The 15597-nt window shown below is 43.3% G+C and overlaps 1 protein-coding gene across 10 annotated transcripts in view; it reads right to left on the bottom strand.

Moving 5' to 3' along the window:
• The window catches only part of LOC115574070 (MAM domain-containing glycosylphosphatidylinositol anchor protein 2), a 267969-nt gene that overhangs the window by 49344 nt on the left and 203028 nt on the right, over nucleotides 1-15597 (bottom strand). For all 10 annotated transcript variants that reach the window (XM_030405288.1, XM_030405284.1, XM_030405287.1 and 7 more), the window contains one exon: nucleotides 5027-5299. In XM_030405288.1, the coding sequence (XP_030261148.1) occupies nucleotides 5027-5299 (273 nt within the window). The remainder of the gene's footprint in view (nucleotides 1-5026; nucleotides 5300-15597) is intronic.

Below are 15597 nucleotides of genomic sequence, written 5' to 3'. Positions count from 1 at the left end.
GCTGTGACTCCCGATGTTTATCCTTCTTGGCCAGCACAATAGTGCGGCTGCTCTGGAGTGACTAATCTTATGATATTGTATCGACATAAAAAGGAGCAGAACACCGGAACATACGCCAGAAAGAAAAACAGAAAAAAAAAAAAACAGCAGAACAGATTGTGTCTGTCCTTCAGGCCTGACAGACTTCCAGCCTGATCACAGATAACATTATTCATATGCTGCCTTTTCACTCTGACCACGCAACGTCAGTCATTACTACATACAGGATCCGTCAATGTCAGCGTGTCTCTGTGAGCTGTGGAAAGTATTCAACATCATCCGCCGTTTACAGCGGCGGGGGAAGTTCAACCAAAGTGAACTTGGCACAATAAAGGCAGATAGCCGAGTTACTAAAAGCCGCGTCTGTTCACTGCAAACCAAGACTGATAAGGCTTTAAACCCCCGAGATAGAGGAGTGTGCCTGTTTGAAAGGTAAAATCAATTCAGTTTCTTGCTTTTTACTTGAAGATATGAAAAATGATAAAGACGAAAATAACACACGCATCAGCTTGTGCTACTCTTGCTTAAAAAAAAACCCCCGAGAGGCCTATTTTAAAACACACCTCAAAGAGCCAAACAAACATACAAAAAACAAATCAAGACGACAGGAATGTTACTAGAAACAGATGATGGATTAAATAATAATATATCAAAATAGATGTGCGATATTGGAAGTGTGTGTGTCTGTGTGTGTCCCACGAAGACAAATACGGTTTTTCCTCCTGAAACATATGCAGATGAGCTCATCACAGCCAACTTTTGGCTTCGTTTTCCACAATGTGATTGCTGCATCATTAGGAACAATGGCTACGAAAAAAGGGAAACTGGGACCATACGAGCTCATCGTTATGTCGAATCTGAATTCATTTTGTGAGCAAACTCACAAAACCCCCGCAGATGATGAATATGTGAACACTGTCCCTGAGAATTTTCTTCTTCTAATTCATGACCGGCTGCCAAAAGTAGGAATTAAAACGTGGGAGGAATGAGGAACATTGTTTTCCCCCTTTTCTCTGTGAATTTTTCAGAATTCGGGCAAAACACTGCAGGATGCTTTGTCTGAAGGACGAGTCACTGACGAGAGAAGAGGAAGGGAGAAGCGGGGAATTACTTTAATTCACTTTATTAGAAATCTCATTTTGGCAGTGATTACACAAATTAGATGCCTCAAAGCAGTAATCGACTGATTTTACACGTGAAGTTCAGTTTACTCAATAAACATCTGAGGAGGGTTTAAAAGTAACCTTGGTTTTAGGGCTGTGTGATGTGGTCTTCAAATAATACTGATAGCTTTAGGGTATATTGCGATAGGCAGTATAAATCTCAATTACGGGAAATCTCCTCAAAAGCACTTGATTAACGTTGGGACTGGGTGACGGAATCAAATATCACAATATTTTGACTATAAACCCTGAAACTGATATTGTGACAATGTCTTAGGTTTTAAGTTATATTGGTAATTTCACAAAATATATCAAGATTAGGTTTTTTGATTAAAAATCATAAGTAATTTGGATATAATATATCCCTCTGGAGCACATTTCTACTGGCCATTTCTTTGCAAAGCTGATTTGAGAGCTTCATTGAGGTTTAAGATTTAACTTAAAAGGTAGAAGCAGTAGAATTTGTTCGAGCTGTTCATAAACGCACCAAATTAATCTCTCATCTCTGATTCCTAGAACATCAAATACTAACATTTTGGACGAAGTGTCTTAAATAATCGATAATGCGTTAAAACTAAAGAAATGAGCCTGTTGTGAAAAATGTAAGGAGTAAAAGTAAAGATATGTGTGTCAGAATGTGGGGAGAAAAAGTACAAATTTGAAAGTTGTCCAAAAAATAAATACTTGGTGGTAAAGTACAGATACTTGGAGAATTTATGTCAGTACAGTAACAAAGTATTCATACTTCAATATCTCCCACTTCTGGTGTTCTGTGACCGGTGTTTCACCCGATCACCGCCTCATCAGCACAGATTGACAACCTCAGGACAGGAACTACAGTAAACGCAGACTTGTGCCTGAATCGACGGCTGCATCAGACTGGGATGAAATCAAAGGAAAACAAAAAAGCAGCACAAAGACGGTCAAAATATTTTTTTGCCTTCACTCTCACTCTCGCAACCCTTCAGAGGAGCAAGATTTCAGCATTGTTGAAAAAGCCATGTTCCCCGTGACAGAGGAGTCTGAGCCAAGACTCGGTGGTACACATTACATCCCTCCGAGGGGTCCCTCCCCTGGCACAATTTAATGGCCAACTTGGCCATTACAGCCGACTCACAGTTTCCACAGATGTCCCAATGGCTTGGCACATGGGCATCCATGCACATGCACACACACGCTGCTCTGGCACAGTGCACTTTATGAGGCGACAGCGTTCATATAAGCCACAGAATGGCCTCGTGCCCGACTTTGGTGAGTTTGCATGTGTCTGTCGGCATGGCAGCATGTATGTTTTTCATGGTATGTTGACTGGACAAGTGGATTTAATGGCTTCACGCCAGAAGTCCAGACTGATATGTTTGTTACACATCAGCACAGCACAGGAGGAGGAGGTGGTGAGGAGTGGTGAGAAATACCAGGGGTCCACCTGTCTTCAAACCACGATACTACCTTAACTGCTCGAGCCAGAACAAATATTTCATTAGCTCCATCTTGAAGTGAAGCCCACAAATTCATAGAGAGGAGCTGATATCAACTCCCCCTCCAGTAGATTATTTATTTCAGCCACAATACAGAACAGCGTTGATCTCGTGTTGTGGTTATTGAGTTTCAGTGTAGAATAACAGAAATCTTAAAGAATATGAGCTGGAGTTAAGGGAACGGGGCAAGCCAGATTTCACGGATGACGGCAGGAACCAAAGTGGATTTTCTGCACCATGCTTCTGCACTCAGGGGGTTACTAAAAGAGCCTCCATACCTTTGGCAACCACTGAGTCCAGATGGTGGGAATCTGGAGCACTGGGCGGGAGGAAACAGAGCGATGGCGGGAGAGGGAGAGAGAGAGGGGGAAGGAGGGATGGAGGATGAAAGGGAACGAAGGGGAGTGGAGGTGGGAAGATGGAGCAATAGGCAGGCAAACCCCAGCCCTGTTGAGAAAAACAAATGGCTGGAGGGGACTATGTGCTTCTGTCTATGTGCTCTACCTGCTTCACCGGGGACGACTGATTTATAACACAAACACACGGGAGGAGGGGTGTCCAGCTCTTTCTCCAGGCAAACTGGAGAGACGGAGGGCGCGAGAGAGACATTTCAAATGAGAAAGATGAACAACGAGGGGGGCAAGCAAACATGGCCAAAGCGAGAGGGAAAGAGCAAGGGAGGAGATGGAAAAATCAAGTGCAGAAAGGGAAGGCTTGGAGGACGGCAATGGATGGCGAGAAACAGGCAGTATCGGAGAGGAGAGCAACCTAAGTGGCAGAGGATCAAAGTGACAAATGCTCCTCCTGTGACCCTGCAGCTCCCGTCTCTAATGGGAGGTCTGGGAGATTGAAACCTTGGCCTGAGTTCCCGCGGTCACTCGGCGCGGCCAAACTAATTCGGTCCTGTCATAACAACCAACTAGGAGATGGACACTTGCAGCTCTTGATGAAAACGAAAAGGATAAAAAAAAAAAAAGGAGGCGATCTCTAAAATAAAGCGGCGAGGGGCCAAGTGCGTATTATCTGAAAGAACAGGTTTACTACAGGAGACGGAGAAAAAGCCACCGTGATTGACTGTCCCCATTTAGGAGGATCTGCCAAATTTATTTTTTCCCTTTCACTCTTCTTTTAAATTAATTATCCATCATCCATTGCCCGCAAGACAGTGACAGAGATGGTTAAATGTGTGAGGAGGTAATTTTAGCTGTCCAAAAAAAAAAAAGAAAAAAAAAAAAAAACCTCAGCGAAGACTCTAATTACAAACTGGAGTGCATATTGAAGAAGATGTTGACATGCAGAAGAGATGAAATGGCTGCCAAAAAAAACACAGCTTCAACACCACCACCAATATGTGCAGGATAATGAAACAGGGCGTGTGTACGGTAGGCTTCCTTAAAAAGTTGAATGGCAACTGTCCATAGTTTAGTAACTGCAACGAGGCGCGGAATGTCTTTAAAACTTTGGATTTCTCTACGTTGAAGTGGCACACATGGGGCTCCAGCGCAAGGGCCTTATTTAGACTAAACCTGTCCTCCTGCGAAAGAAAGCCTCTGCAGAAGATCGCATCCTGCTGGGACCCTAAACCGTTCACTTAAGAGCGCAGTTTGTGTGTCCTCCTACGCCACTATTCAACTCTGCGCTAATCGCCTCAACGCCTGATTCGGTCCGAATGAGGCCTGAGAGATATACTTTGCATTTGAAGGAGTTTGGAGGGTGTCTTCTTTTCTTTTCAGGAAACAAAAAAGAAGAGGGAGGCTGAAGAAACCGTGTGTTTTGTCTGCTTTAACGTGAGCTGCATGAGTTAGCATGTTTGGCTGACTACGTGGGGTTACTACCCGAAGTAGTCAAGGCCGACAGGAAAGTGATTAATACATATAAAGTGCGACAAACTGTTTAATAAAGCTCAAAATAGCACATCTGTTGTGTAGAAGCTGCCCAGGTGCTGCTTTCAGAGTTGAGGCTAATGTCAGCCGCCCTGATCCGCTCTTAGATCTATTAGATTCAAGGATGTTTACAGTCCAGCAACCTCTTCCAAACTCATTATCCAAGACGGCGTGACTTTCACCAAACAACATCAGTTAGTCATCACCCTAAAAGCTTTTTCTTTGTAACATTAAAAATGAAAAAGACTGAAAATACAAACAATAAAGCATAAACCCAATCTGTCGTGTTTGTCCAAGATAAACAGGGCTGCGTTATGTTTTGCAATCAGAAGCTGCTTTCATACCAGTGAAAAACAATATCAAGATAAGATGATGTGCAAGAATAGAAGGTAAGTGTCGCAAAGGGGGCCGGGGGAACACGATAATTCCATGAAAAAAGACTGAAATGATGCGCTCTCTTTACCTGTAACCTGGAAGGTGCATTTGCCTGCTCCGGCCTCATTAATGACATTGCAGGTGTACTCCCCCCAGCCGTCTCGGTTCAGGCTGCGTATGGTGTACTCCGTCTCATCTCTCTGGGCATCAAAGGCTCCGGCGTGGAGTAGCCGGTTTGATAGAAGCCACTCGAATCGCAGCACGCGGGAAGGGTGGGCTCGCAGCACCCTGCAGGTCATCACCACAGGCCTCCCCAGGCCCTGACGCATCTCCATGTAAACTGGCTCCACCGTCGGAGGGTCTGAGTGGGAGACAGATGGGCTCAGTTGAGTTCAGCTGACATTTGATAGGGAAAGTGTGCCAAGGATGAAAGTGCGCTGGGAATATGAAGGTTTCGGATAAAGAGGGCAAAGAAAAGAGAAAAAGAGAGAGTGAGTGGGAGAAGGATGCGTCAACATCTCTATGAGGCGGACGCTGTTCAGGCGAGGGCCGTCTCGGTCAGACTCGGTTATCTCTGAACCTATAGAGATGCTTAAAGAGAAAGAATATCTGAAATACAGAAAAGACAGTTAGTATACTGAGTCTAGAAGAGTAATATATGAGATGAATAAATAAATGCATTTAAAAATACAGACAAGGACGAGTTATGAAAAAGTGAAATACAAAAGGGAAACGGCTGAGAGCAATTATACAAAAGCAAACCCAAGACCCGAAAAGAAAAAAGCAGCTTTTGGAAGGACAACCAACCCATATTCAAAACATGCACACACACTGAACAGGAAGAGAAACATTTTTGAGAAAAAAGCCTCAAATTGCGACATGAACGGGAGCTGAGCAGGGCGAAAAAAGGGTCAGATTTAAGCATATTGTAAATAAGCTGAAAACAATCAGCCCTGCAGAGTCAATACGCCGCGGCAATGACTGAAAAAATGACGAGGGAAAACAATAGTGGGGAGAGAGAAGATCAATTTTGCAGAGAAACTAGAACAATGTTCTGAACGAAATCAGTCACGCTTGGTGGAAAATTGGCAACAGGATGATGAAGTGCACCTCAAGCTTTCAAAATGGAAAATTAATAACTTATTTGAGTATCTGACAGGCTTCACCTCCTCCCACACAGACAACCTGCCGGTGAATTATTTAGCCAAGTCCTCTCGGAGCGAAGTGAGCGGCTGAATGTGACCTCGGCGCGAGCTGAACCCTCCCTCTGCAACGTGTAATTTTATATTTCAGCCATTTTTGAATATGGATGCGATCAGAAGAGGTGTGTGCAGGACAGAATGTGTGCAAAATGCTTCCGCGTCAAAGCGCTGAAATGTTTATGAATAATTTCCACATCTTAAGCATCTATGCTGTTGACATGCTCATACAGATGCTTGACGGAAGTCACTGGCGGGGCTTGAAAAACAACGGCGAATACGTCGGAGAGCAGACAGAATGACACAGAGCCTCTTAATTGCCTGGAATTTGCATAATTCCTGACAGAGAAAAGGGGAGGCGGGTAGCTGTAGCCAGGCTGGGGATGTTACTTTTTAAAATGTAATATGTTACAGATCACCGATTACCTGATTGAAACCGTAATCTGCAACATAATCTTCTACATTATTCACACACTGTAATATAATCTAATTACAGAGCCTTCCAAACTCGATAGGATATGCAATTAAATGAACAGTTTATCAAAATTTACAGCATATAATTTGATAACACTATTAACGTCATTATCTAGAACCTAAATCAGCCAATTTTTTTTTTTTTTATAAAAGATGCTTATAAGCTAAATCTCTTCATGGAATCTAATAAATACTCGTCTGTTTTCCAGAATATTTTGCCTCGTTTTTCGGAGAGCTGAACTCTAGCTTGTTTTTCCGTTGCACATAATTGAATTAACCTCAGCCAGGTCTGTAGAGCGGGGCAGGTCCTCCAGGCCACAGAGGCGAGCTGGGAATTTGGGGCTGTAAACATCGTACCGTATGCCAAAGAATGCGGCAGCGTATAACAATCCAAAGGGGGATTTTTACCTCCTCGCCCTCAGTGCTCATTATCACACATCGCACACGAAAAACCAGGAATTTCGCACAGCAGCTACTGTGATTTATTGGCACGCCATTTGGTCAAGATAATGACCGGCTGAAATGTGAGAAATAATACATCGTTACACGTGGAGGGTAAACACAAATCTTTCAAGAAAGTTTGGCCTGAAAGGAAGAAGCCTATAGCGCGCCTCCTTCACCTGGTGCTGCTCGCAAGGTGGAGAGCAAAGTGGCTTTCATCTTCTCGAAATGAGCAATCAGTTCTACCCTTCAAATGAGCCTTGCCTGGGCTTTTTTCCCCCAAACCCGATGCCTTATCTCCGACTCCAAAAGAAGGGTCTGAATCTCTACTTATCACATTAAAATTGTAGGTTTAGTGTGTGGCGGTGAATCACAGCCCAGCTCCACAGCCTCCCTGAGTGGCACTAGACCAAATTGCAGTAAGTGCATTTCCATTGACACAGAAAGACAAATGAAGACAGGGTTTGGGTCTGCAGCAAATGAAAAAAGAATAAAAAAAAAATAAATCTCTTATATAACCAAAACATCCTTTAAACAAGGGCACATGCATCATCTTCCCCCCCCCCCCCCCCCCCGTGCATCTCCTGTGAAACAGCTGCCCAGAGAACATGAGGAGAAAGGAGCTAAAAGGTCTTGTGTGATATTCCCTGAGCAGTGCTCTCCATGGTTAGCGTAGCAGCGAGGGCGAAGAGGGCTCGGCGTTGCTGTAAGTCACAGGCTGAGGGAAAACCCTGAGCAGCGGCGGAGATGTAATCCATCATCAGTCACCGGTGGATACCTTGACAGTAATGTGGTGAAAAACAACATTTAGGAGCACAGAGGCCTCTTCCCTACGGTCCATACAGGCCGCCAATCCACAGGGGGGGGGGGGCGGACAGAACAAAGACACGGGCATACATGGGGGAAATACGCGTGTCTTTTCGAGTGTGTGGAAAAGCCGAAGTGAATTTGTGCGCATGCGTGCACCTGCAATTCCCGAGCAACTTGCTTGACTGGTTTAGAATAAACTTCAGCTTCAATCAGAACGGCTTTCATTTTTCTTCCATGTGCTTCGGGTGAATGCATCAGGAGAAGGACATGCAACTCCTGTGGGCCAGCCCGCCAGAGTAGACTGTACTGTACGCTCTGTGCATACACACATGAAGGGTGTATATGCGATTCCATTCCTCCTATATGGTTGGATGTCCATTTAGTTTCTCCTTCATCATTTTTTCATCCTTAAGGCGACAGCGTGTTTTCCCTCATGGCTCGGTGGGTGGCAGAGGGGGCAGGAGCACCTCAGACCTTTTCTCTTCAGTCAAAGTAGAGAAATTCAATAAAACGAGCACGATTTTGAAACGCGTTGGGGAAGCTGTTTATAGAAAAATTGCAAGAGTGAAAGAATATTATCCTTTTTACCTATATTTAAATTAATACAGTACAGAAAAAAAGATGTTAAATGTTCAAACTGATAAACGTAGTTGTCTTTTATTAATATGCACTCAGTGTAAACTTAATGCACGAAACGCGTTTCAACAAAGGTGCGACAGGGACATGTTTACCACTCTGTTACATCCGCTTTTCTTTACACTCAGTAAGTGTTTGGGAACGTTTTGAAAATTGAATTCTTTTCAGTTGCCTGCTTGATATATGACTTCAGGTGCCCAACTGTTTGTGGTCTCTGTGTTCATAAAGCTTGATGAAAGACAGAACTGGACCTCGGCGAGTCAGTGTCTGCAGTACTCGCACCCTTTTACAAGGAAGCCTTGCTGTTGTGACACTTGCAGAAAGTGGCTTGGCATGGCCTCGCTGTAACAAGCAGGGATGTCCCTGAAAAAAAAACAACAAATCGTCGTCTGGATGGCAGCATATGTTGTACACTTCAGCAATAATGGTGCCTTCACACTCTCACAGATGTGCAAGTAACCAATGCCATGGGCACGAACACACCTCTATACTATCACAGATGCTGGCTTTTGAACTATCTGCCGGTGACAATCTGGTTGGTCCGTTTCCTCTTTAGCTCCATGGACATGCTGTCCGTAGTTTCCAGAAACAATCTGAAATACGGACTCGTCAAAGCACAAGGCATTTTTTCACTTAGAGTCAGGCTGTGTGAGATAAGCTCGTTACCAGAAAAACTGGCAGACTGTTGATTATATTACTGATTTTTAATGCGGTGCCGTCTGCGAGAGATCGAGGGTCACAGGCATTTCATGTTGGTTTTTCGGTCAGTGCGCAGATTTATCTGGATTCTCTTAATCTTCTAATGATGATGGACTGTAGATGGTGAAATCCCTACATTTCTTGCAAAACTGTTGGACCATTTGCCCACACGTTTCTTTTTGAAAGTGGTGAACCATGCCCTATCTATGAATGTGAAGAACTGAGCTTTTCCAGAATGCCCCTTTATGACACAACCACTATACTCTCACCTGAGTGACTTTCCCAGTCTTTTGTTGCTTCTGTCCCACCTTGTGTGAAATGTGTTGCTGGCATTCAGAATGAGCATATATTTACAGAAATGCATTAAGTTGAGGAGGTAAAACAAGTTGTCTTTGGACTTTTTTCAACTGAGTATACATCAAAAAAGATTAGCTAATTATCACACATAAGTGTAAATAAAACGTGCTGTAAAAACAGATGTTACGCAAATTTTTTTTTTGTAGCTTTCTCCGCCACGAATTTAGAAACATAAATAAAAAAAAACCCAGGCTACTGTTGGGAATTTACATTTTGAATAATATTGTGCAAAATGTAATAACAGTTTACCCAGTTTAACCCCCTTTGATGGGTCACAAGGTGAATGTCATGGTCATGAGATGACTGAAGTGAAAAACATTCTGACATTTCTATAAAGTTTCTGGACATCAATGTTTGCTTTGACTCGAAATATCCGATGATTCACCTCTCTTGACTTCATACATTTAACTGAATAAAATCATTTGAGAAGTTTTAAAGGTAATTCACACTCCGACGGAACTGCGAGCAACTAATACAAGCCAAACAAGTCGAGAACGGCTGATATAATGTTATACAGCGAATTATGTTCTATGTCATGTAAATGTGGCGCTTAAAAATTTATATTTCCCTCTGAAATGTACCAGAGGACAATCATAAATAAGCATTAAATGGAAATCCTTAACAATACCTCAATGTTATTCTTGACTACAATACTTTCTTAGGTACTTCCCACCACTGTTGGACCATTTATTGATTGTCTTTTGACACGTGTTGGATTACCGCGTGACAAGCCAGCGCTCCATTCAGAAATCTGTCACGTTTTTTTTTCACACAACAGCCTTGAAGCAGCTGCACGTGGGAGTATAAAAGAAAAAAACAAACAAACCAGGAGCCTTGTTTTAGGATGGAAGCAAAAGCATTCTTGTGGGAGAAATAACCTTTGTAGCATAACATGCTCCAATATCAAGTCTTGATAGAAGAACTAACATTCATTAGGAAGTCAAACAGATATATACAGAATATGAAATGATAACCCGGATTCAACTGATTTATAATGAGTCCCTGTGTTGAATAATGTAGGGAATCGCTGCTCCGCATCGGCGCGCCCTCCTTCCCCCTCGCGCTGCAGCCGCTGCAATCAAACAATGAACTTAAGCACCATCTGCATTACCATATTGTTATTAAAACTTGAAGATAATTTATGAACTTAAACATACAATTAATGATAATCAATGGAGACTCATCAGTGCGAGGAGTGGCCCGTTGATCCGATAAAAGGTTTTGCTCAGTCACTGACCAAGTTATGAATTATTCTGTCTGAGCCGTGTGCAGCCTTATGTTTACAACCTACACATTCGCTGACCTTTTTTCCTGCCGTGGATTTGATACGGCTGATCAATTCAATATTGTTCCGTGAGAAAAAAAAAAAAGAAAAAACGGTTATTAAAATTTCATCCCCAAATGCGGTGTGTGAGCCCCGCTGTAATGCGAAAGATTAATTTGCTGGCGTTAGGCTAATGTGAAGCGCTCTAATATGATTCACATTAGAGTGGGCCTCGGGGGCCAGCATTGCAGACCTTCTTGATGCAGAGAGGAAAATTAATTAAAAACAATAATCGTGTAATTCTTCCCATTACTTTGGCCCAGACGGTAGCTCTTTATCCCTGTGTGTCTTTTTGATGTACGTCAGATAGCGAGTCGCTCGCTCGCGGGGACGACGGCGCGGTTGCATCAGGCAGGTGTCACGGACGACGTGCGGAGGAACAGACGGGAAAGCCTGGATGAAAGATTCCCGCGCATCTGGGCTCAAGTAGAGCTTGATAACTCTCACTTTGACAGACAGTGGTATCTAGGACAGGAGACCACTCTATACCTCCTTCTTCCGTCTATTTCTCTCTCTTTCTTCACTCCCTCTCTCAAGCCCCTGGATCATGCCAAGTCAGTTTGACTAAGAACATTAGGGTGTCACAGCTTGGGATTTGGCGTTTGCAATTCTATTAGAGCAACGACTCTAAAGGCAGACGTCTTCCATTCCCTCTACCTCTCCTCCCGGCGTCGCCTCTGCCAGCCAACAGATGCAGGTTTTTACATATCAAAGCTGTTGACTTGCCAGAGTCGTTCCTTCACGCCTCTAATGCTCTTTGCTTCAGAGGACTGTACCTCGGTCCCTTGATCAAGTTACTAAACGCGGCTTTGCACATGGCTCACCACCAAAGGCGGGCGGCTCACGCTGGGACCTGGAAATGCAGGCGAGAAAAAGCATCTCAGAGGGATTGGCTTGTGCTTACACACCACGAGACAGGCCAAGAGAAAGAGGGGCGGGGGCATACCGACGCTCGCGCTGAGCAAACAACAAAAGCGGGGTCGGATTGTGTTAATAAAGTAAATTCTCAAGCTGAGGAACAGACGGGCAAAGGTCTGTGTGTTTGGCGAACGCACCGGAGTCAACAGTGTGCATTGATGTGTACACACGGCGGACACATTTTTCTCAATATACCCAAATTGCGTCTAAGCAGACTAACAACTCAAGTGCGGATTTGTTTGTGCTTTTTAAAACTCGGGCTTTGATGCCAACTATGAATAAGTAACTACAGTCTGACGAGGAAACAGAACTGGCTCTGAAGTGAGAACATGGCAGAATGATTGATTTATCAACACCAAAGCCCTAACAACTCTGATTCATTATGTGCTGCGCTTTGAAGATGGAGAACAGATGAAAGTGCTGTACGACATCAAGATCTGCTTCGCGAGAGAGGTGCTTTATTAAAATAATACTACATGATGAGAAATAATTACGCTCTCCGAATACTCGCGTTGAAAGGAGGAGACTTATCGGGAGTGAACCGACGCGCTCCACTCGGTGGCGTTTTTCCATCCAGTGACGCAACCGCATGCCATGGCAGATCTTTTCTGAGAAAAAGGAACAGATTTAATGGCATGAGTCTTTCACCTAAGGCCTCGGAGTCTCAAGTCTCTTTGCCCTTTTGCCTCCTGAGGCATGTCTTCTCCATCTGAGTGTCACTAACAACAATCACTTGCTGTAAGTTACCCCTGTCCACTGTCGCTGAGATGGAGAGGAGGGTGGTTGTGTGTGTGCGTTTGGGGTGTGTGTGGTGATAAAAGATGACCAAAGAGAGAAATCTTGCCTATAAACGGCCCATTAAAACAATGTGGACATTCACAGGAGTTATGCGTTATGCTGCATAGGAATTATTTTAGTGTTCATTGTACATTCAGCAGATCGCTAAGGCCACCTGAATTTATAGTCTGAAGGTCCTTTTCCCTTCTCTCCTCCGTTATATCAGACAACAGAGCAATTTCTGATTCTATATACCAGACAGTTTTACATTTCTTTTACCTGCTCTTATTCTTATTCCCTTTCTGTTCTCTCATCTTCGCGATAACACTTCATTAAATTTGACTGAGGGGGCCTTGGTATGAGACATCTTGACTTCCCTCCTCCTCCTCTACACATTACTCCTTCTGCTTCACCCCGGAGCCAGTGAACACAAGTCTGCAGCTCATTTATGAACAATGTGGTGACAGATACTTTGCGGCTGTATTTCACTGTTAACAGTTTTTCTACTACGGCAAACTGTCTTATCTGCGTTTCATGAATAATGCACATCAACAGAGGGAAAGTTGGGACTAGGGAGCAGAATTGATCACATGTGTTTTGACTATACCGTTTTGTCTTTTAACTTTGATTCTGCACCAGATGCAGGACGGCGTCGCGTTGTTTCAAATGGCATCTGCTGCTTGTGATCAACGGGCACCAACACTTTATGAATAATCAGACCTGTTTTATAATGTAACATACTGCACGAAGGACTGACAGACCTGGAAGAAAAAGACAGACTTCTTCTCCAACAGTCTGACAAACATTTCATCTCATTTCGTTCATTACACTGAGCACAGTTTTCGTGACATGTGCTCATTATTACGTAATAAACTAATAATGCCAAATGGAATTATTCATTGAATATATATCATATTGCATAAGTGAAAATGTGAAAAATGTGTTTCATGCTGATGTATGTTGTTGTTTCAGCTTACGTCCTGTCCGTTTGGCAGTTAGCAATCTCCTCCGTCCGCTCTACGTCTGCACATTAGCATGGAGAGGTAATCTCCAGACATAGCAGCCAACAGGAGGAACCTGCTCTCTTTATGGAGCTCTCTCCTGATTGGATAAAGTAGGCAGGGATACCAGAACATTTCTTATCTCTTTTACTGCACGAGCAGGGAGAGAACAGACTTTGGTTACTGACCAAACACTCACCAAACAGTGATTACTGTTGGCTGCTTTTTAGGAGGAAGGATAAAGAATATTTTGTGTCTTTGTGCGGTGGTCATGTATGAGCAGCAGATAAATAACCAACTTTGACGAAATCAGAATGATTAAATATTCAATAATAACGTCGACTGTCAAATAAATACAAGCTTTTTCGTGCACCGCAGAGAATTTCACGCTTCACAGATGCGAGTTACTGTCGCAAAATTGATTCATTGCCTATAGGCAGAGAGAAAGCAGAGATAAGAGCCATAAGTGACACACTTTGGTTCACGTGCCTCGCAGACATTGGCACACCAGCCTGTGTGGGACTCGAACGTGACGTGGCTGCATGCAGTGGACGGTCTGCCATAATGTGTTAGTTGTGAAAGAAAATAAACAATAAATAATCTGCTATGTATGTTTGTGTTTCCTGCCCAACGTCATAGAGTAATTACATATTATAAATGACATATGTATTTTTGAATGTGTTGCATTTTTTCCGTGATTTAGGCTTGAGGACACTTTATTCTCTTTATCGTCAACAAGAATAACAACACTTAACTCATCTTATTTCTAATAACAGTTCTAATTATCATATTCGAGGATAGCCATTAACATCAGGCGACGGGAACGTTACGGGTGCATTTACATTTGTGTGAATGTTGATTCATGTACACTGTCCCTTGTAAAAAAATAAAGCATCCGAGAAGGAACCCCCCAGAAAGACCTTTTATTCTGGGCAGACGCTGAATAAATGTGTTGGTTATTTGTCGCTGATTTGCAGATGAAGCAGTAACACGTGATGTTCCTGCAACAGCAAGGGGGGAAAAAAGAAAGAGATTTTCACAATCGCTGCCTAATTGAAGCTGTTGACCAAAAAGCGTCTGGACAGTTTGTGCCTATTTGCTTTTTTTTCCTACTCTAATTGTGCTGCCCTGAGAAAAAATAGCACACAGACTACAGTGTGTGCCCCTGCTGCTTCCCAAATGGAGGGTAAGATCACTTTGACCTATTGCTGCTTGTGGCAGTAAACTGCTCTCTGCTGAGAGGGAGCAGCATCATCCATTCTTCACCTTTGGAGCAACGGAGGGCGGGATGTACATGTGCGTTAATATTTCATGTGGACTACTATACATCTGGTTGATTTTTTTAATGTAGCTGAAACAATTCGTCACTGTCACAACACGCCCTCTTTACATGAGGCAGTAGATCCACAAAGTGTTTCTAATTAATGAAGGGAATCTTAGAGTCCAAATCGTTTTGTTTACTTTTAAGTGTCAGCATCGGTGCGTAGCAAAGCCACTAACCTTTGATACGGGCCTGTCATCGCCGCATAATCATAATCAATTCAACCAAAAAAAAAATGTAACACGGTCTTCTTCAAAGCGCATCAAAACTTCGTTAATTCTCTTAACACAGCGCAGTGGGTAACAGCTAAGCTGAAACGTGGATGCCATAGCAAACAGTGCAGAAAAAAAACTGGAGACGGAATCGTGCGCTAATCCTCGTCGGCGAGAACAGAACGGGGGCTGCTCTTGTGCCTCTTCAATCAAAATATTGGATGTGGGTGTGTCAAGTTCAGCTTGAATCAAAACCCTGCTGTGCTGCGGCCGTAATTCTGTTTTATTGTTCGCACTTTGAAAGTTGCTGGATTGCGAGTCCAACGGGGAAGACACTTCAAAAATAGCAGTCAGCATGGAGCGTGTTAATTGCCTTTTGTGTCAGAGTAGTTCCAAAGTGACACACTGCACTGCTGCACAGGTTCTTTCTCGATTAGGGTGAATTGAGATGGAAGAACGTATGGATTAACTAAGTAGGCCAGGAGGAGAA

This window comes from Sparus aurata, chromosome 22 (assembly GCF_900880675.1).
Source record: "Sparus aurata chromosome 22, fSpaAur1.1, whole genome shotgun sequence".
Lineage (NCBI taxonomy): Eukaryota > Metazoa > Chordata > Actinopteri > Spariformes > Sparidae > Sparus > Sparus aurata.
The sequence above is the reverse complement of the archived record's forward strand: the minus strand, read 5'-3'. Positions and strand labels throughout refer to the sequence as shown.